Source organism: Xiphophorus couchianus, chromosome 11, assembly GCF_001444195.1.
Source record: "Xiphophorus couchianus chromosome 11, X_couchianus-1.0, whole genome shotgun sequence".
Lineage (NCBI taxonomy): Eukaryota > Metazoa > Chordata > Actinopteri > Cyprinodontiformes > Poeciliidae > Xiphophorus > Xiphophorus couchianus.
The window spans coordinates 26349937-26371393 of record NC_040238.1 but is presented as its reverse complement, the minus strand read 5'-3'; the positions used below and the strand labels follow the sequence as shown (position 1 = coordinate 26371393).

The following is a 21457-nucleotide window of genomic DNA, read 5'->3' as shown; positions in this document are numbered from 1 at the left end:
CACTTTTAATTGAGTTTCAGTGCAACTTTGCAATAAAAGTGTCATTATTTACTGAATGACATGTCATGACAACAGTCAGACATTCATAGACTCCATGCTCATAACAAATGTTATGGCATGTTTATGACGGTGTCATGTCAGTCTTCTGCACACTCTGTCAAATAAAGTGTTACCCAGGAGGGTATGTGATAGACCAACATAAAGTAATGTATCATTGTGACACAGACACACACACACACACACACCCCTACATACATACTGTAAGTGTATGTATATACACTTACATATACTTATGTGTGTATATATATACACACACATAAGTATATATATGTAGTCAATTCGTGTATATATATATATATATATATATATGACATAAAAATTTGTACCTTTTTATGTCAAATATTTATGTCCACAATCTATCTATACTATATCGTACTAAAGTTTGCGTCAAGGGTTCTGCTGTATTTCAAAATTGAACATTTGTAGCAACCGCGTTTCTAGTAGAAAAGTTTCTTATTTGTTTCAAATGTAATTTCTTGCGCTATTTTCGTTTCTATTAAATAAAAGCGACTGTATTCTCGACTGTATCAGGAAGGTCATCATAGCTTTAATACTGGCGCTAAACAGGAAGTGAAACTCTCCAGCTTGACTTATATTTTCCTCGTCGGTTCCGTCAGTGTCTCCGGGATGCTGAGCAGGCGGGCGGGGCCGTTATTCCTTGCAGTGCCCTGATGTAGCAGGGCGACCAGAAGGGACACAGAAGGAGCAGCGGACGGTTCTCACGGTTCAGTTTGTGATATCATTTTTTTAATCTTCAGCATTCTTCAGATTAAATAGGATACATATGCAGTCTTAACGTCAAAAGCGTCGGAGCCTTGATTTTCGGACATCTTGATTTTCTCACATCACTGTATCGGAGAGCGAAACCGTATTTTTCTGTCGTGTCAGCCTGATTGGAAGTAGAGCTATTTGTCTGTTTTTCTTTTTAGTGGAACTCTAAATCCCACAGCATGGCGTGGCCCTGCATCAGCCGGGCGTGCTGCATGGCCCGGTTCTGGAACCAGCTGGACAAGGCTGACATTGCGGTGCCTTTGGTCTTCACCAAGTACACGGACGTGTCGGAAATGCAGCACATCCAGCTGCAGCCGTCGGTCCATCCTCCCCAGGCCCGGGTCGCCATAGAAACGCAGCCGTCGCGTGCGGAAACCCGCTTGGCGAAAGCGTCGCGCGGGCCGCGCAGGTGCGTCTCGGAGGAGCGCGTGTGCAGCTCGGTGATGCGCGAGGACTTCAAACACTGGAAAGTGCGGCCCGAGCCCAGCTGTAAACCCAGGAGCGAGTACCACGAGCCGGAGACACCGTTTAACACCGAGACCCAGTACCAGAAGGACTTCAAGCCCTGGCCCATCCCGAAGAGGTACGACCACCCCTGGATACCCAAACCCCCACCGAGCGTCGGCGACCACCACCGACCCAGGCACGTGAAAAAGCACGTAGCGCTGGATGCGGAATGCGGCGTGGAAAAAGGCGCCATTGCCGACAAGGTGCAGGAAAAAGACCTGCTGCAGGGGCAGGAGAGGAAAAAGCGGTCCAGTAAGCAGGAGGGGCCGAAAAAGGTGGTCCTGAAGGTGGAGGCAGAAGGCAGGGGGAGGGCGGCGGTGGATGCCCTGAACCGACAGATCAAGGAGGAGATCTCAGCTGGCACCTCCTATAAGTAAGTTATTACTCCCCGTTTGTTTGTGTGTGTTGATCAAAGTGGATGAGACCGGCCGTCAGGTGCATATAGGGATAAGGAGGTCATAAAAAAATGCTATATAGTTTATAATTAACTGTAGCCTATTTATTGTCAGGTAGTTTGACTAAAAGTGAATTTATTGCACTACTAATATTTCCGATGTTATCGTCAACTTTAATCCAATGCAGGTGAATCTTTTGCTTAGTACCTTCACAGATGTTCATGGTTGAATTGTGAGAATTATGCCATTTTGGCAAAACATAAGTTTACATACACTGAATTAAAAATGAGTTTCTATCTGAAAATGAGGCCAAACTTCTCCTGTTTTAGGTCAGTTAGAATTACCTGAATACTTTCTGTTTGATAAATAGTACAAAAATGAGAGAAATAATATGTCAGGAATTAGTTTTATAGGCGTTTCCAAGGACGAGCCAGACTCCACAGTTCACTTCCTGACATGTTGGCTGATTTCCTCTGACTTTCCCATTATGTCAAATAAGAAAGCAGTGTGTTTCAGATGTGGCCTTAAAATACATTCACAGGTTTATATTGCACAACCACACACAAATTTATTTTAAGTCACATTTGATATATACAACATTTTATAAGAACTGAAAATTGCAAAGTAGATTGTAACTAAGTGCCACAGCATTACGGAAAACATATAATACTGTGTTTTCCAGTATTTTGTGATATACTGTCGATTTAATAAAAAATAATAATAATTCTGACCTATTCTTCCTGTCAGTATGGTGGGATTTGGAAAACAGAAATAATCATTGTTATTCTAACTGACCTTAATCAGGAAAAGTTTTCTCTGATTTAACTTCAGACAGTGACAAAAAAAGGTATTTTTATTCGGTACATGTAAACATCTGATTTCATCTGTATATATTCATAGGCTACATTTTCTCTTAGCCAATATTTGATTTAACAATAATAACAATATTATTAATGAAAATATTTCTAAGCCAAAAATGGGGAAAACTTGAATAAGAACAGAATAAACAATTATGAAGGGAAGTTGACATGTTCTACCAGCTGTAGGACTCAAACACAATACAGATGAAACAGTCCATCATATAACTTAACTATAAATGTTTGAGATGTTCAATAATCTTTACTACACATCTTGTTTTGGCCCATTAACTGAAATCTGAGTGCATAAGTTGAACATACGCTGCTTTCTTTGATAAACTGAGTGGATTTATTTTAAGGAAGACATTGTTGCAGAATTTCTCTGTGCAGGATCACTGTGAACTCATAAATCTGGCAATCGCTGCACAAACTTGTCCTTTCACGCTGTGTGTGTGTGTGTGTGTGCGTGTGTGTGTGTGTGTGTGTGTGAGCGCATTAAATGACAATCAGCTTCAGTTTTCACCACTGAATGCCATTAGGCCGAATGAGACCAGCTGCAGGATGCTGCTAATATTTAGGTCCATGAGGCTAATCGCTTTTCTATTATGCAACGTTCCAGAGAATCATGGGGACGGGTGGAAGGATGAACATCAAGTCACGCATGTCATTGCTGTGTGCTGCATCTCCTCGCTGCATTTGAAAAGACTGGATTATGTTTATTTAAGCCTGAGCCACTGCATGATGCTCAATTGAGTTGTTTTCTTTGGCAGTTTTCCATGCTTTGTCTAGCTATAAAAATAACCAGTGGTATGTATAAGCAGAAAATTTGGCTCAGTGCTGCATCTGAGTAGTCTTTGGTGGGAAGTGTGACTCGGTTGGCGTAGGCAACAGGCACTGTGCTAGTGCATCAGCAGAGTCCTCCGGCTGTTTGGTGCCTGTGTTGGTTAGCAGTCAGCAGGGAGCAAAGCAGGCTCTCTCCATCAGCACTGGGTAATAAGAAGGGCTGCAGAAGCCAAGTCGACTCTGTTTTCATCTGCCTGCAAAGACAGTAAGGAAGTCACAGAGTATAGAAACAAAACTATAGTTCATGAGCAAATGGCTGAAATCATAAAGTAGCATTTTGCAGCTCAAAACATATTGCATTACTTCCATTTTTGTCAGAAGCAATAGAATGTTAAATTGATTTTTAAAAAGTAGCAGATATGCCCTTTTCTCTCTATTTTATACTCTAGCTTGTCATGTTTTCTACGTTTTATTGCCAAAAGTTTCCACCTAATTGTATTTTCGTAAGGTTACTCCTGTGTGGACCACGTGGATTTCTTGTGATCTTGGAGGCTTGGCTACATTTTTCAGTCACGCTGTAGATAACATCGGTCATTTATTGTTAGGGGGTTTGAACTTTGGATTAACCTGCAATGATATTAATTTTCTACTTGCCTTAATGAGAGAACTATGTATCTCTAAAAAGTAATTCAGTCAGGTTGTTTAATTAAATTTTCCTTTGGGATTAATAAAGTATTTTTGAATTGAATTGAATTGTGTTTTGCAAAGCAGTCTCAGTGGTTAACATCAACCAGAAGGTGGCTTCTGAAAGCTGCTGGAGGTCAAGGCAAGACTTTTACTTCACTGACATGCATCCGGCGTAATAATCCTGGGCCAGAAGAAGCCATAAGTGGTAAATCAGGACATAAACAAGTCAGTATTGCCAACTCTTAAGTTGTTATTTTTAGTTGTTGTTTAGCTTCCTTTGTTTTGTAATAATCTTGTGACAATAGTGTTGGCTCCCATTGCTTAGAACCTTTAAAATCGATCCATCCATTTTTACCTCCATAATCAGTGTGCTGCTGTGTGACGTCGACGTTCTTCTTCTGTGCATGCGAGTTACAACCGTGTAAACGGTTTGTGACTGCCATTGCATTTAATTGCCATTGCATTTAATTAGTAGTGTTAATAACCATGTTGTGGTTTTTTTAAAAGAGGATTTCAGTAAAAAGAAAAAATCTAAATTGAGTATTAGGCAACGTTCACATGTTGGGTCTTAAGTCATTTTATTGTGAAATAACAGTGAAATACTCTATGGCTGCAGAGCTGTGTAATGCCTACTGCTCTCTCAAATGCAACATAACTGTTACAAACAAGTAATGATTGTTGAAGATAGTATGAATAAAAATGAATGATCTTGCAAACTAAGGGTTAACAGAAAAGATTTATTTCCCTCAGATTTTTCTGGACAGAACTGTTATTTATTTTGAAAAGATCTTGTCCAAAAAATTGGAGTATCTGGTAATACAGCACAGTTTTCCATGTTTTAAGTGTTCAAAACAAAAAAAGATGTATTGAAATTTGCATAGGAGTAAATGAGAATACATTGTACTGATATCTCTGTAGGAGTTGTTTTAGTTTTTCAGTGATGCAGGTAAAAGCAGCACAAATTTGGGCTGAGAAGTAATTGCTTTAATTTTTTGTTTTAATGTATTCAGAAAAAAACAGTGATTGTCCAAAAAAAAAATCTGAATTTGCATAAACTGGTTTGAGCAGGTTAGAAATAGGATTGTTTCATCTCTACAAGTTCTTGATACCAGTGTCAAAGTACTTTATGACAACTAGCAGATAAAAACCCACTTGTCTTCCTTGCATGACTCTCGTTAACTCCTGGCTATTTCCTGACTTTCATTAGATTCTCTTTGAGAACACACAGTTCTCTAAAACACAAAGGCTCCTTCTTGTACCTGGGAAAACTGTTAAAGGCATTTCTGTTTTTGCTAACCACAGCATTCACCAGCATGTTTTCTCTGACCATTATGCTTTAAATGTCATTTTTGTGTAACAGTAAATGAGGCGAAAGCTTCTGTTGGCGCCTTTGTTCTTGTTTTTGTTCTGCTACCCACTCTGTTTCAAGACAAAAGCTATTCTTCGTCCTGTTAGCCTCGCATGCTTTTTTATGTCAATTTAATAAAAAGCATTTAAAATGTAGAGCGAGGAAACAAGTATTGAGGAAAGAAATGCACAAAAAAAACACATGAGTCTTTCAGGTTCAATGGGTTCAGTTACTGATATATTTTATAACTTGTGTCACTAATTATTGTTTGACACATTTCTCTGAGCAGTAAAATCTCAGGAGCTTTCTGGTTTAGTTTTCTTTCTTTTTTTGTTTTATAAAACCATAAAACCTCACAAAGGATGTCAGATAAACTCCCAATGACCGCCAAATATGTCACATTTACTAAAGAGCGCTATTAGGTGTAGCTGCATTTACATTGATCCGTTTTCAGGTCTAAACTGTTCTGTGTCATAGACTGTGAATGGAACAATCTCATACTCTGCCACATTTTGGCGGGAGGCAAAAGCTTTGAAAGACAATTGATTCTGTTCCTCAAAATAAAAGCCACTTGTGTTCTATTGTTGTCTTGGTTCAGAACATTCTCTGGAAAAGCTGCTTGTCTTATGTAACTGCTCTAATCTGGATTTGTCATATCTGCTCACACAGATTTGACAGCGAAACGTATTCCGATTAAATCTGATGCTGAAACTCTTTAACCCTGATGTCAATTCAAACAGAAACTATCTCAATCCTGCCTGTGGTGTTTCAGTAATTGTGATTCATGAAATGTTCCCTTTTAACTGTAGAAGTTGCAACACCTTAAGCAGTTCTAGAGGTTTTTAGGCGGCACAGAAAGAAAGGAGGGAGCTGCTGAGCAGAAACCAGAAGCTGCACCAGCTGACACAACAAGAATGGCTGCTGAGAATGAAAGCTGGGGTTCTGTGCACAGGGAAATCGATTGCCTGGATGACTTAGACTGAGGCCGGCTGGTGCTTTATCTCTCACTAGTGCCGGTGTGGAATTACAGAGAATCACCAAGAGGAAAATTTGTCTTCGCAGTATCAATACACAGATTATAGAGCTTGTAAAAGAAGCTGCAACTGTCAGACAAATTGTCATGAGAAGAGGTGAAAGGCTGAACTGTAATCAAAACTCAAATGCACAAAATATCCAAGCAAAACTAAACAAGAAGGGATGAAATATAAAGGCTAGATCTAAGATGAAGTAAATAACAGGGGCATAATCAAATGCAAACTCAAACACCTCACAATTATGACAGTAAAAACATTAAACTGCATATAACCCTGCATATCAAGTCGCTAAAAGATATAAATAATAGAGAAATAACAGAGCTAATAACCAGAGGACAAGCCAGGAATGTATGGAAGAACTGTTTTTATTTTTTAAAAGAGATTTCAAAGTACAGTAACACGGTAATAGACATGCAGGAGTTTTCAACTACAATTTCTGTGGCAATTTTGCACCCTATGAGAGTTCTGTCTGAAGGATTTCACAGGGAAATAAATTGTTTTTTCAAGCTTACAACAGCATGCACAAATGTTTCTGCACTATTCTGAGACCAGATGCTTCGTATTTTAGCCGTATTGTGCATGTGTAATATTAGATAGATAGATAGATCTTTATTGTCATTGTCACAAGAACAACAAAATTTAAAAAGTGCCATCAGTCAGTGCATATGCTTAAAACAAAAAAAAATAACTGTCTCACAATTCACACACAATGTAAGAAATAACAAATAACTGGTAAAAAAAAAAAAAAAATAAGAAATTGCTGCTCAGCACAGTTGTTCACTATACATTAAGGCACAGGCTTTGCCAAATCTAACTCTGAGATTTCAGACAGTGGTTATATTCAGAAGCACCATCTTACCAAGGTCATTATGGCATAATACAGTGAGGTTATTGATTACTTTAGCTTCACCTCCATTAGGCACGAGTGTTGTTCCTAGATTACTTACTTTCATTGATTTTACAGATAGATAAAGTTGTGTTTTCAGACAAACAGTGATTTCCCATGACGACACTTAAGGTAGCATGTAGAAGATGAAGAAAAGTACTCCAATAACCAAGCCCTGGGGAACACCATGAATGAACACCCCATGCAGAAATCCCCCCACTCACCAAGCTGAGATTTGAACCCAGGACCTTCTTGCTGAAAGACAACAGTACTGCCCCACTGTGCAGACTCTGTACCAACAGGTTGCACCGTAACACAAAAATTCAACAACAAAGATGCTTTTAGATGCCATTAGTGGAGCAAACGTGGGCTAAAGCTTCTTGAAATATTTATTTCCCATATTTTTTTACATATTAATACAATGTCACAATCATGCAGGTTTAATAACAATACAGGTTCTAAACCTTCATATTGTTTTTAACCTTATTTAAGGCATCTTTAGTTTCTGTGTTGTTTGTCAGATGAGACACCACTGGACTAAAACAAACCTTTCAGTTGATTTGACAAAAGGTAGGACAAAATGGAAAGAAATGAAGTTGACCCATGCAGAGCAGCACCAACGCATGTTCAGCTGTGGGTTTCAAAATGCATCCAACCCACGAGAACAAAATGATACGAGATTCAAATCTTAATTTAAGGCAGTGGTTCCCAACCCTAACCCAGAACACATCGTTCTGGTTGAACGATGTATGTGCCCAGTTGATTTTTTTTTTCTTTTTTGGAGGGTGGGGGAGTTATTGTAATCCATAGGGGGGCCCAGAAAAAAATCTTTGGGAACCACTGAATTAAGGGACACTATAATTTCCCAATTTTTTGTCTTTGCCATTTTCTCTTAAACATTTGGCCTAACAGCTCTTTTAAAACACTTAGAGCAGTTCAACTCATGTTCAGCTGGTAAAATCAAAAGGGTATTAATTTGGGCTGAGATGATTAATCTGATTAATCGCGATGAATCGAATATGGAAATAATTGTCAACTAATTCAGTAATTGATTAATTGTTAACAACTGAATTTTTTAAATGTACTTTCAGTTTTGTATAACGTAAGCTGAAGTGGTTAAATTAAAAATCAGCAGAAAGTACAATTTTTTAATCCAATTAATCATCAGAATAATTGATTACTAAAATAAGAAAGATCCATTTGTTGCAGTCCCAGTTTTGATATATTAATGCAAAAAAATGTTTTGATTTTTGAAAATCAGTGCAAAGTAGAGAAATGAAGTGGTTGCAGTTCAGAGTTGTAAAATGTTGAAGTGGATAATTTGGTGCAAATCAGATATGAAACTTATTTTAATGGAAAGCAGTGCATGTGAACTCAAAAGTAATCAGGATTCTGCCTCTGCCCAGGCTGACTTGGTAGCCTGGTTATAATCTGAAAATTTCAGACAATTTTATGCTTCTGTATATTTGTATTAATAATGCACTGATTGAATACTGGGTTTTATACAACGTTGACCTGCTGGCTGCAATTTTAGCCAAATATTGTTTAAGGGCAATAATATAAGGAGATATCAGAACAGCTTTCATAGTATTTCTTTCTAACCTTTAAGGACAAATAATCATCTTTAGGGATGCACAATATATCCCTGAGTTAATTTGCTTCAGGTAATCAAATGTATTTATGCTTGTTCAGCATGACAAATTAATAAACTTAATATATCTAATTGCTTAATTTGATTACTTGTAACAAATTAACTTATGTTTGTTATTTTTCAGTGCACCACTAAACAACTTCTTGCAGCTCTGTGCTTCTTTTGACATATTTTAAAACATGCTTCTGTTTCTGAAATTAGCATAACTTTGCGTCTCATTCACTCCGTAACTGTAGTCCATGTTGAAGTGTGTTGTTTTTAGGTGGGGCCTGGTAGCGCTTAGCTGTGATGCGTTCACTGGTCGGGAAAATATCCTATTTTTGAATTTCAATCAGGGACGATCAAGAGGAAAATCAGCCAACTGATAAACTGCCCTTCAAATCAATATTTTTCAAAACATTATCAATGAAGACAAAACTGCTGCTGTTTAGCAGAAAGTTGCAGCCCAGTGACGCTGAACGCAAAGTTTTTAATCTTAGTACCAAGAACCTCCTGATCTGAGAGACACAGGCTGTATTGTTACGCAGTCATATGTTGATGAATAGAAGTGATGTTACAGCGCAGACCGGTGTTTCACACTGTGAACCCTGTCTGTTCTCACAATCTGCCCCTCTTTCACTAACACATGCACACACTGGTGTCATGTGGTCGTGCTGCACTCCTGGCGGTGATGGCAGTTGTATAACATTTCTCTGCATCAAGGCGTCTTGGCCCATTGCAGCCTCAGAGATGCAAGTCAGTCCTGTTATATAATGCAGGATTCTCACTTCTGTTCTGCAGCGTTATTTCTGCACTCAGCAGCCAAGGTATTGTTACTGTTGGCAGCCTGTGTACTGCAGATGGAAAGCTTTATAAAGCAGTGAGAGACCATACATTATGAGCTGACTTTATTTGTAGAGTAATGAGATGAAAAGGTCATGGTAGATGGGCTGCGTTTGGGTTTTTTTTCCTTCCACTTTTAAGACTTTATTTTCTTTGTTTACTTCTTGTTTACCCCATTCTGCTGTGGCAAGAAATACACATTAACAACTCGTTTTTTTACGCCTTAAATGAACAGTTTGATCTCTTAGAGTATTATAATAAAAACCACGCTCAACAATTGAGTTAGCTTACTGGGTTAGAGGTCACTTCTGTAACAAAAAGTTTCAGTTTTAAAAGTTTTGTTCTTCCTCTGATTTTTGCTTTTTAATTCCTCACTGACAGAATAGTTTTCCTTCCTCTGTAGCAGCTTCCACACCTAAGAGTTTTGTTCCGAAAGGGATTTATTAGCAGTGAAGCAAAAAGTGGGAATGCAGTATACGCACTGTGCTAGAGTGTATGCCAAAAACATTGGTAAAAAAAAAATGTATACTTGGCATTTTCTGTATCTAACAGTTGTTTGTGTAAATAACATTGTCAATAACGAGGGGCAGGAGGTGCCTGTCCATATACACCTCAGAAAGCACATAGTAGGTTACTATGACTGCGTATTAGGGCCATTGCACATAGAAAAGAAAGGAGCAAATTTTTATGAAAAAAAAAGAAAATTTAGGAGCTACAAAGGTTGAAAATTTGCTAGAAAAAAACTCAGAAATTTTGAGATTAACCTCAGAAATTTTCTAGAAAAAACATTGTTATTTCCTAAATAAAGGAGCCATAAGCTTGACGCTCTCCGTCTTTCCCCTTCGGTCCACTTGTTGACGAAAAAACGACAACCAAAAAAGAAAAAGGACTGGATCCTCTTAATATGGTTTACTTCAGAAATAATAATAAAAACGGTACAAAGGTTATCTTTCCATGAAAAAAAAAAAAAAAAGAAACGACAATTTAAAAGGAAAGAGAGTGAGGTCAAAAAACTGTGTGGCTCTACTCCAACTGCCCAACAGACTCTGGTTAGCCACACCCTAAAAATCCTTAATTCCAATTAGATATGCAAATTTGCAAGACATTAGTGTATCCAAATATGGTAAATTACTATGCAATAGATCCAACTAGTTAACATCTTTATCCAAATACACAAATTATAATAAGAAATATGAACATAACTTATCCTAAAGTCTGAATGAACAAAAACTGAATTTAGGCTTCTACAAACATGTTTTTAATTTAAAAAAAAGTCTGAACTTTGTGGCAGAAATTGACTCATTTTATCTGCCTACAACGGCTCTAAGACCAAACAAATCCTTGATTTGGTTTCATGATACCTTTTTGTTGTTTTCTCCCAACAGAACCGAGTTCAAGGCGTACAAAGACGTGAAGCCAGTAAAGATGATTCGGGCAAAGTCTCAGTACCTGCCTCCAGATGAAAAGACGAGCTTAGAGACCAGCTACAGCGCCAACTTTAAGGCTCTAGCTCCACTGCAGCCCACTGACAACAAGGCCCAGGAGAGGAGGAGGATACGCAGTTTGTACAGTGAGCCTTACATCGACCCCAGCAAACAGGTAAGAACAAACTCACCTGACTACGTAGTGTAGTTCTGAATCAGCAAGAGTGATTTCCAGTGAAACCCTTGTCTATCTCACCTTCACATTTCGCTCATTTCCTTGTGGATCTGTGCAAATAAGGAACTGACTTACATCAGAGCTGGAGACAAAAACTTCTCTACTATGCAGTGTTTTCCAAAGCATTCATATTTTTTCACAGTTCTAAGTTTGTCGCTAAAGGAAATTAATGAATTACATGATGCATTAAAATGAGTTTGATCATTTCCACTCTGATGATTGATTGTTTTTGAAGGGCAATTTGTTTTACAGACATCATAATCCGTTTTATTTATGGTTTCAGTTGAGTGTGCTTTTTATTTCCATTTTATTTATTCCTTTTGATTATCATGTTTAATTTCTTTTGGATATTTCGGTTTGCTACAAAATTCAAGTTTATTGGTCTCTGAGAGAGCAGAATTTCATCATTATGCCATTATCAATAAATTACTTGAAAATAGTCTCAAAACAACAATATGATTGTTAATTGCAGTTATTACTAGGACAATTTATCATCCAGCAAAGTTTGTTATGGGGACAAATTCATTTGGGCTCACACATCTTGCTACATTGCAACCACAAACTTCAGTTTATCTTGTTGGAATTTTCTGAAAGAGCGACATAATCAAATAGAAAACATGTGGCTATCAGCATATTTTTTATTACAAACAAAAATCTGAAAAGTGTGGCGTGCATATGCTACTACTCTACAACATAAAAGTCCAATAAAATGACATTTGTGGTTGGAACGTGACGAAACAATTCGAAAGCTACACATGCGTTTGTAGGGCGCTGTGTAGACTTGTGTTGTGTTGAAACGTTTATAATAATAATAATCAAACATGGGGCCTATTTCAGCTCAGGAATCACCTGTTTGCTGTCTGACATCCTTAGGTTGACAGGTATAGTGTCCCACGCTCTAAACCTAAAAAGTCTGGAGCCGCAGCAGCAGGCCAGGGTAAACCGGTGAGGAAAGCCAAAGATAAGCAGAGCGCCGCGCTGAAGGGCTCCAAGAAGACGACCTCGGAGAACCAGCCCGAGAACCGGCCGGCGGTCGGGGACAAGGAGAAAAGTAAAGAGATCAACAACAAACTGGCTGAGGCAAAAGAGTAAAAACCATTTAGCACTACTTCTCCTTTTTCTTTTCTTTCTTTTTGTGGGACACAAACCCAGAGGCTGCAAAATTGGTTCCAAGTTTTTATCTTTGTTTTCGTCCTTCTCTAGCTGCTTTCTTCTTCTTCTTCTTCTTCTCTGTCCTCTCACTACCTCCTGGCTACATTTCTACTCCAGTAACATGTCAGGGTGTGAACATGACATGTCATTGCTCTTCCTGTCTCACTCTGTACTAGATCGCTATAGTAACGAGTGGGCGGAAGCATCCTCTTTCCTGTCTCCGCCATTTGATGCCACCCACCTCCCCCCACTCCGCTCGCCTCCATCTCCAGGTTGCCATGGCTACTTGGCTGCCCGGCCAACCAATGGATGACTTTTGTTGCATGGGCCCATTTACAAGCACGTCTGAAGGGTTGGCTTTGATCAGCTGAGCAGATTGCTTTGTAGAGTTTATCAAGGATTTATCTTTTTTTTTTTCTTTTTGTTTTTTTGAGGGAGGAGGGCTTGAAGAAAAAATGACTCATATTGGCTCTTTTGAAAAATCTTTTTTTCTCTCTTTTTTTTTTATGAAGATGCAAACTGGAAAATCTTTGATAAATGTCCAGCTTGGTTATTCATGATGTGTGCGTGTGATCCACAGCTTGTTCTGTACTCGCTCTGTTTGCCTTTCTATCACTGTCTCTAAAAGCGTGTTTGGCAATATCACCATCTCTGCTTTGGTAAATGTGAACTCTGATAAAAAACATTTTTAAATGTCATTTTCTGATAGAAAATGTCTTTAATTCATCTGCAGATTCTGTTCTCCCATTCATCATCTGCTCCTTTCATGTAAGCCTCATTCATACTTTGGGACACCCAGTTTGTTCTGAAAGCAACGTTTAGGTTACATTAAACCGATTATGCATTAAGGCCCATTCTGTCAGAGAACAGAGGAGGATTCCCTATGAATTACATAATGCTGTAATGCAGACGTAACCCTTTTAAACCACAGTACTATCATTTCTCATAATAAGGGTTAGGGAGGGAGGCACTCAGAGGAACTGGGAACTGTTCATGTTTGTTTCCTGTGTGTCTGTCACACAACGCTCGCAGCTTTCAGCCTGACTGCTCATAACTCAGTGGAATCACCTCCGACACTCCCTTTATTAGCAAGGCTCCTCCGTCTGAGAGGCCACAGTTATGTGACTGTGTTAATGCAGAGACACACACCTCCCAATTCGGCCTTTTTTGTTATGCACTGATGTTATTTCACTGGCTTGGGACGACAAGAAACAGATCATAATTCAGCTTTTAAATTATTCATACACAGGTACACAGTGACAGAGATGTCAATGTTCAATCTACTTCAGATATTAGGGATAGAAAGTTGTTGTTTTGTTGGTTTTAAATGCTAACTATGAAAACAAACACCGCTAGTAAAAAAACAAAACAGACATATACTTGGACTTTCTACACCACAACATTTTTTAAAACTTTGTCCTTACAGCTCTGTTCATTATAGTCAATGAAGAAAGTCAGATTTATTTTCCAAACCATTTATTCTGGTGTGACTCTCTGAAACTAATGGTGGTTTCACTCAATTAGAAACTTAAAGTTTCTAATTGAGTTAATTGCAGGGTCTGTAATTAAATAACCGCAATTATCCCCTTTTTAATCAAAACCTAAATATCAAGAAAGCAAGCAACATTGTTAATTAAATAATTTAAAAATATATATTTTCTGAATAAATAGAGGTCAACAACAAAGATATTGTTTTATATTGTTATAAATTGTTTTTAATTTATTGCTTGTGCGTCAGATTTACTGGCATGCCAGAAACCCATGAATCCAAAGGTTCTTGGTGGAATTCTTGTATGTAAAATTTGATTATTGGCGTTAAAAGTATTTAATGCATTGAAATCAATACCGTTAACTAACTAAAGTAATAGGTTAAAGTCCCAGTGCTAATCAAAACTGCTACTAATTTTGCTAATGTTAAAATGCGTTATTTCAAAAAAAAAAATTATTCAGCAGCTGGACTTAAAGTTAGCATTAGAGATGCTGGTGAGCGTAATCAGATAGTGTTTAGCAGTGACAGGTCCAATCTACTTCTGTTTAATAAGCACACTATGCTAAATGCTAGCAGGTCACATAGACAACAACAATGTTTCGTTTGGTAACTCTGTTACTGAGTAAAAAAAACAACTAGGCTGGCTATTTTCAGTTACACTGTTGTGTTAAAAATGACATTAGGGAAGAACTGAGATGTGTCAAGTTTTGAAAAGAAAGCAGTAATTTTTATGACATGTCATCTAGACTGAAAGATCAAGAGTTTCAGCAGATAACAGGAAGGCTTATTGGAGCTGTTTTATCCTCCTGAGCTTCTGTCTTCTGTTTTTGATGGAAAATGCTGGATTTGGAAATGGCAGCCTTTCAGAAATCTTCAGACAACCATCCACATCCTGTAGAATATAATGCAGCTTTAGCTATGCTAGCCTCACGCTCTGTGGCGATTGCTAAAGACAGAATAAATTGTAAAACCTACAATCATTTTGACCTTGTTTTTAGCTAATAGTAAAACCCTGATATATAGGAACTGCTCTTTCACACAGCAGCGTTTCTTCTGGTGTAAATAATTAACGACTGCCCACAGCTAGAGGGCTAGAAAAATACATAATAATGGTATTCTTTTATTTTCTTCTAGTGTATTTTTAAAAGAAAATCAGTCTCAGCACATCAAAGATCTGGAAAAACAGAAGGTAGAACATTTATGGAAGCCTATTTCTGCCACAAAAGGAAAAATAAAAACCCATAAATATGGATGTAAATTTGTTTTTCACTGAAAGTAGAAATGACCTTCAAAGTCAGAATTAACTTCCTATCTCATTCTAAGATTATAACTAAAACTTTCATTTTCATGATTATGACTTTGAAAGTAGAAATTATGACTTCCTACCTAATAATTAGGACTTTTATCCTTGAAAGTATGACTTTAAATCTCATAGTTATGACTTCCTGTTGGACTTGTATTTTTTCATTCGTGGCAGAAATAGGCTTCCATAAACATTTGTCCAAAGAACTGATCGGTGTAAAACTTTATCGGTGTTAGGATACGTGTTGTAGCCTGACACTCAAATTAGCAAAGTAATTTCTTTATTTTAACAGAGTTATCATTTCTATACCTGTTCTTATTCGTGGTACAATCACAAATTATGTCTTCTTGCAATTTTGTTACCAGCTGGTAAAATAAATTATAGATGTCTTGATATCGGATGGATGCTTCTAAGGTCAGACTGTAAAAAAACTCAAACAATCCCGGTCGTCTTGGTCAGGATACAACACTGCATCCCGTTCTTGGGTCCATCAGAGCTGTATAGCCTCGGTCTCTGTGTCACGCTGCCACCACTTTGTCTGCAGCTCAACATCCCCTTCATTCAGAATGACTGAAAGTTGTGACTCCTCGCTCCGTCTCCTCAGCAACCATCACCACCGCACACATTCAAGCTGAACACCAACCCCATCTGGGACATGGGCCCGACTCATTAGCATTTTGCAGCCTTTGATTGGTGTTTGGGGAGGGTGAATGGGTGAGGATACGGGGAGGCGGGGGCACCTTGTCTTGTAAATGTAAATTATTACACTACACACTCGGTGCTATCTATATGTATTTATTAGACAAAAATAAGGATAGAAAGTATGCTAAAGAAAGCTATGTCTTGGACAAAAAAAAAACTGTGACGTGCTTGTGTTTTATCTGCTTGGTCTTACTTAATGAAACATTCTAAATAAATGCAAAAAAAAAAAGGCAGAAAAGCAGTGTGTTCTTTGCTTCTTTTTGTTAAGAGGAATGGTTAAAGGTTAGTTGGTTGCAGGTGTCTGTCAGCGTGTCCCAGTCTTTGTCTGTGTGACAGACTACATTGTATCAGGTCTATCCACATGGAAGAGAATGTAGCTCTCACATCCCCCCACCTTTAACCCCTCCGCTACGCTTAGCTAAGAGTCGCCCCCCCATTCTGGCTTGAGCCGAAGCTTCTTCTTTTCCGACACGCGCATGTTTCTCTGATGTGGGGACTGAAGAATATATTATTCTTGCATCACTTTCCAATATATTCCAAGAACTCATCGGGTTTATGGAGCAACATGCGCGTGGAAAAAGAAGACGCTCATTCCAGAATAAACATGTCATGTGCTTCAAACAACCAAAAACACAGATGCGTGATAGACTTACCTCTCTCCTATATGTCATTTTTAACTATTATTATTAGATGATGCTGTGTCCAGTTTGTTCTGTGCTAATGAGTGACATTCTGATTCATTTGAAGGGTTGTGCTTAAACAGTACCACTACATACAACTCTGCCAGCCAATCCGAGATATTGGCTGGGTGCAGACCCTAAAGCAACACCTGTGGGGCTGTGCACTACCCGATCCCAGGTAAACCCAACGCCAGAAGCAAAAGAAAGCCAAACGCAGCCAGAAAACGCCTCTCATTCTCATTCATACCTGCTCATGGAGTCGTGATCTGCTTTTGTTTTTCAATTACAGTAGCACAGTTTTCTGATTTTTTTTCTTTTTGTTCTCTATTATTATTATTGTTATTCAGACCAAATCACCACATTGTCTTTGCTCGACTCCCCTCCGTGTTTCTCTTCCATATGGACACTAGAGTGGGAGGGGAGGGTGAGATGGAGGCCGTGTCTCACATCCCACCTGCGGCTTCCCTTAAGGAGGCCTGAGGTGTAGTCCAGCCATCTCTTACCATTCCTGAACCAGCTCCTGTAATGCATCCGGCCTACATGGTTTCTGGAAACTGCATGATTGAATCTGTTCCATTTTAAGACGCAGTCCTCTCATATAGTGCCTTGCGAAAGTAATTCTATCCCCACAACCCGCAAACTCCAGCGCTTTTTATTGGGATTCTTTGCGATAAACCAAAACTAAGTGGCACATGGCTGTGAAGTGGGAAATGCGACATGGTTTTTGACTTAATTGACGTACAATCTGAAAACTGTGGTGCGCGTTTTTTTAATCCGATGCCCCCTAAAAAAGCTCCAATGGTACTAAGTGACTTCAGAAGTCACTAAATGAGTAAAGAGTTTAATTTAAAATCAGTCTACAGTAAGTGCAGATGTTCCCTTAATTAGCTATTAACTATGTAAAAGTAACTTCAGCAGATAAACACTGAATTTACAGTAAACATATTTAATATCTTTAATCGAACATTCCTCAGAGAATAGAGACCAAACAACAGCAACAACCCCGACATACAGCATGAGTTACAATAGACTGATTTAACTTAAAACCGGGACGTCCAAACGTTTTGTCACGTGGGCTAAAATCATCAGCTTAAAACAAGCTGACTTTGGACTCAGTTGAAGAAATATTTTGTCTGTTCTCAGCAATAAAAACAAGATGTAGATCAGTCTTCATTTGAAAACACTTGCTGTATTTAGCCAAGTTTTAGTATAGCACTAAGAAGAAGATTTGGGTGCAGGGAGGTGTACTGTTTGCAGGGGTCTCAAACTCCAGTCCTCGAGGGTCGCAGTCCTGCAACTTTTAGATGTGCCTCTGCTGCACCACACCTGAATAGAATAATTAGGTCATTAAGGCTCTGGAAAACTGATCTACACAAGGAGGAGGTAATTAAGTCATTTCATTCCAGTGTTTTGTACCTGTGGCACATCTAAAAACTGCAGGACTGCGGCCCTCGAGGCCTGGAGTTTGAGACCCCTGGTTTAGAGCATAGGTCACTTAGTAGTAGTAGTGGTTACCATGACAACAGAGGGAAAGCAGAAAGGTTGGGAATGATATGTTCCTCTAAAAGTTTTCTAAGTAGATTTCAACTTAAAAGTCATGTTTTGTCCTAATTTATTTCTTAAGCACCCTTGGTTTAAAGCATTTTCACAATTTAAACTGACCTAGTCAAAGTCCAAAGCTACATTTTTTTTATCATTTATGATGTGGCAATCGCAGATGCTCTCTATCGAAACTAACTGAACTTGAGCTGTCTTGAAAGCGAACGCTAGAATAAAAATCTGTGTAAACCGTGTATCATTTTCCATCCGCTTTATGCACAACTTCAGTTTTGGTGTTGCACATAGAACCCCGATAAAAAATATTTTCTAAAAAGAGCCAAGAAGTTTGTGAAGTTTGAAACATGACAGAGTGTCAAACAGCCAATGGGGGTGTCAACACGTTTGCAAGGTAATGCATGAGACGGGTCTCTCATGTGCTGCGCTCACATGAACGAACTCTCTCCCGTTCAGCCCAAAAAGTCAAAGTTTCATTTTTCTTCTGCACTTTACCCTCGTTTGCATTCGAATGTGTTTTCTGACGCATGCCACCACTGTTTTCTGTTGGACCTGCAATCTGAGTTTCACTTCCACGTAGTGGCCTAGGCCTTGCCCTCTGTCTTGAACAAGTGCTGAGCATGGAAATAAGATGGAGGGTGAGTGTGAATGGAATGAGGGAAGCAGCGCCTCCTCGGAAAGACACATTTCAGAGGAAATTGTAAGTGCATGCTAACGATCTAATCGCTCCTTCTGATTTGTTTTAAGTGAGATTTTCCTTTTCTTTTATCCCATTGTCGCACTGCATTTTTTTAGCGACCGTGAGACCCTCATTCCTCAAACGACAGCTTGGAAAGCGATTGGATGAAACAGGAGATTGAAATCTGAGTATCTGACAGTTTTAAAAGAAATTAATTGAGATGTTTGTTTGACTTTGTTTTTTTTTTTTTTTTAAGAAAGCCCATTGTTAGCTTTATTTCTCTGTCTGAGGGCCCCGGTAATGAGCGGTCTCAGGGTGCTTAGCTCAACACGACGACTTTGTGTTTTTGTCCAAGGTAAATCCCTTATCCTCTGTCTCTTTTTGTCTCTGTCTCTGGTATCTAAAAAAAAAAAAAAATTGTGCTGCCTCCTAGAGATTCTAAAGACGAGGTTCTCCGACCCAGTCATCATCATTCCCAGGGTGCTGCTGGAGGAGGAACACAGCCACTGCTGGAGGAAGGCGAGCCTCGGCGGAGCGGCGGCGTCGTTCGCTTTGCCCTAGACGTGACCCAGACCGAGTAGTTTGGCTCACGCGGACAGAGGCGGATTGGACCGTCGCTCTGCTGTGTATATACCTAGAATTTGAAGTTGGATAGGTTCAGGAGGCAAACCCAACAAGAGTGACAAAAGAAAAACTCTCAACCCTCCAGGAGGATAAGCAGCTCGTTCGAAAAGTGTTGGCGCATGTTCGACCGCAGCCTCCAGATCCGACGTCCTCGCCCTTTTGACCCCGTGGCATTACGACACAAGGTGCTACATCATTTTCTGGTCTCATCCATCCTGTCTGAAGAGCACATGTCAGCATTGTTAGTAGTCACATCACACCGAGAAGTGCTTAATAACCCCACAAAAACTGTACCACACATCGATCACTTTTAGTCGGAATAAATAAGTAAACCTTACCTTACTGTAGAGAGGCTGTTGTTCTTTTTTTTCTTTTTTTGTGTGTTTTGAGGCTGAGAATATGAAAAAACGTCACAGAGGGAACAGCTCACAGCCATGGTAGAGATTTTAGTGCCTTTTTCAAAATAACATCAAAGTTTTTCAATTTTGTAAACAGAAGCCGTCTTAGTGAATAAGCTTGACTGCAGACAGAAAGCCTGTAAAAATCAGACCTCTTCTTTTTAATTTCCCATGTTGTATGCATAGATTTTTTACAAAATGAATTTTTTCTCTTGCTTAATTTTATTCCACATGGTGTTTCCCCTTAGAAAAGCCCCCTTCATATTCTGTTTAAAACCTAATTTTCCTATATGTTTCACTTAGAGGTTCATTTTGCAGAACAGAACGAGGACAGATTGGATCCTGAGGGGTGTAAGTGCATTAATCAGCATGCAGAATGTAACAGACAGACATGGGGACAGGTGATTGGATAGCAGAAGTCACGATGACGCAAGGAATAACATGAATATTGCTTCTGGCTTGGGGACACTTTTACATAAACCGTTTAGTGCATTTAATCTGGAGTAAACCTGGGGGGAAAAACGTAATTGCCAAAACCTGAAGTGCATCTCTGAAGCACACAAAGTTTAGAATAGTCCTACAAGGTCACAGACTGACAGTGCATCAGCTGAGCTCCCTGTCTGGGACGGGCTTCGTCACAGCTTCCTCTGATGGAGCAGATTGCTGTGTTGTGCTCTTGCCTCTGATGAACACTTGGGAACAGGGTGGAGCTCCATGTGTCAGTCTTAATCAGCAAGTCAGCCATCTTCACGAGACTCTCATTTATAATTCATAATCCCGGAGCCAAGGTTTGAAATTGCCATGTTGTTGCTATTGTTATGACTCCACAACATGAAGACTACTATGAGCTCCCTCTTTATTTGGGATGTAAAATGTTTCAACCAGCAGCATTTTCTTTGATTTTTCTGTTTAATAAAAAACAGATGGGTATTACAACACATAGGCTCCAATACAATGCCAGTTGTATAGGTGACTTGAGGGAAACCCAAGCTAAGATAGATGGTGAAGCTGAAGCAAATGATGGGTGACGACAATTTTTACAACTTTAACTGATATGAATTGGGTTAATTTTCTGTTTAAAATTCTAAAATGTATTCTGATTTTATCACACTAAGCAGATGTGTGATTTTCCTCCAGTTGTTTCACTGTCAGTCTGCATCCATGCTACTGTAGCTTACCGATGCTACTGTAGCTTACCAATGCTACTTTAGCTTACCGATGCTACTTTAGCTTACCGATGCTGCTTTAGCTTACCGATGCTACTTTAGGTTACCTATACTGCTTGAACTTACTCATGCTACTTTAGCTTACCGATGCTACTTTAGATTACCTATACTGCTTGAGTTTACCCATGCTACTTTAGCTTACCGACGCTACTTTAGCTTACCTATACTGCTTTAGCTTACCCATGCTACT

General features: G+C 39.0%; 1 protein-coding gene across 8 annotated transcripts; it reads left to right on the top strand.

The window, feature by feature from the left end:
- The first annotated feature begins 403 nt into the window (after positions 1-403).
- Positions 404-19978, top strand: map6a (microtubule-associated protein 6a). 8 transcript variants are annotated; one of them, XM_028030697.1, is made up of 5 exons: positions 404-1711; positions 11187-11400; positions 12334-12548; positions 16854-16964; positions 19453-19978. In XM_028030697.1, the coding sequence occupies exons 1-5, from the start codon at positions 1011-1013 to the stop codon at positions 19598-19600; spliced, it is 1389 nt and encodes a 462-aa protein (XP_027886498.1). In that variant the 5' UTR covers positions 404-1010; the 3' UTR covers positions 19601-19978. The 8 variants fall into 8 exon arrangements, with proteins under 8 accessions (XP_027886498.1, XP_027886499.1, XP_027886501.1 ...); XM_028030698.1 differs by lacking the exon at positions 19453-19978 and adding an exon at positions 19136-19270; XM_028030702.1 differs by having other exon boundaries at positions 405-1711; positions 12334-12511; positions 19136-19594.
- Positions 19979-21457: the final 1479 nt, after the last annotated feature.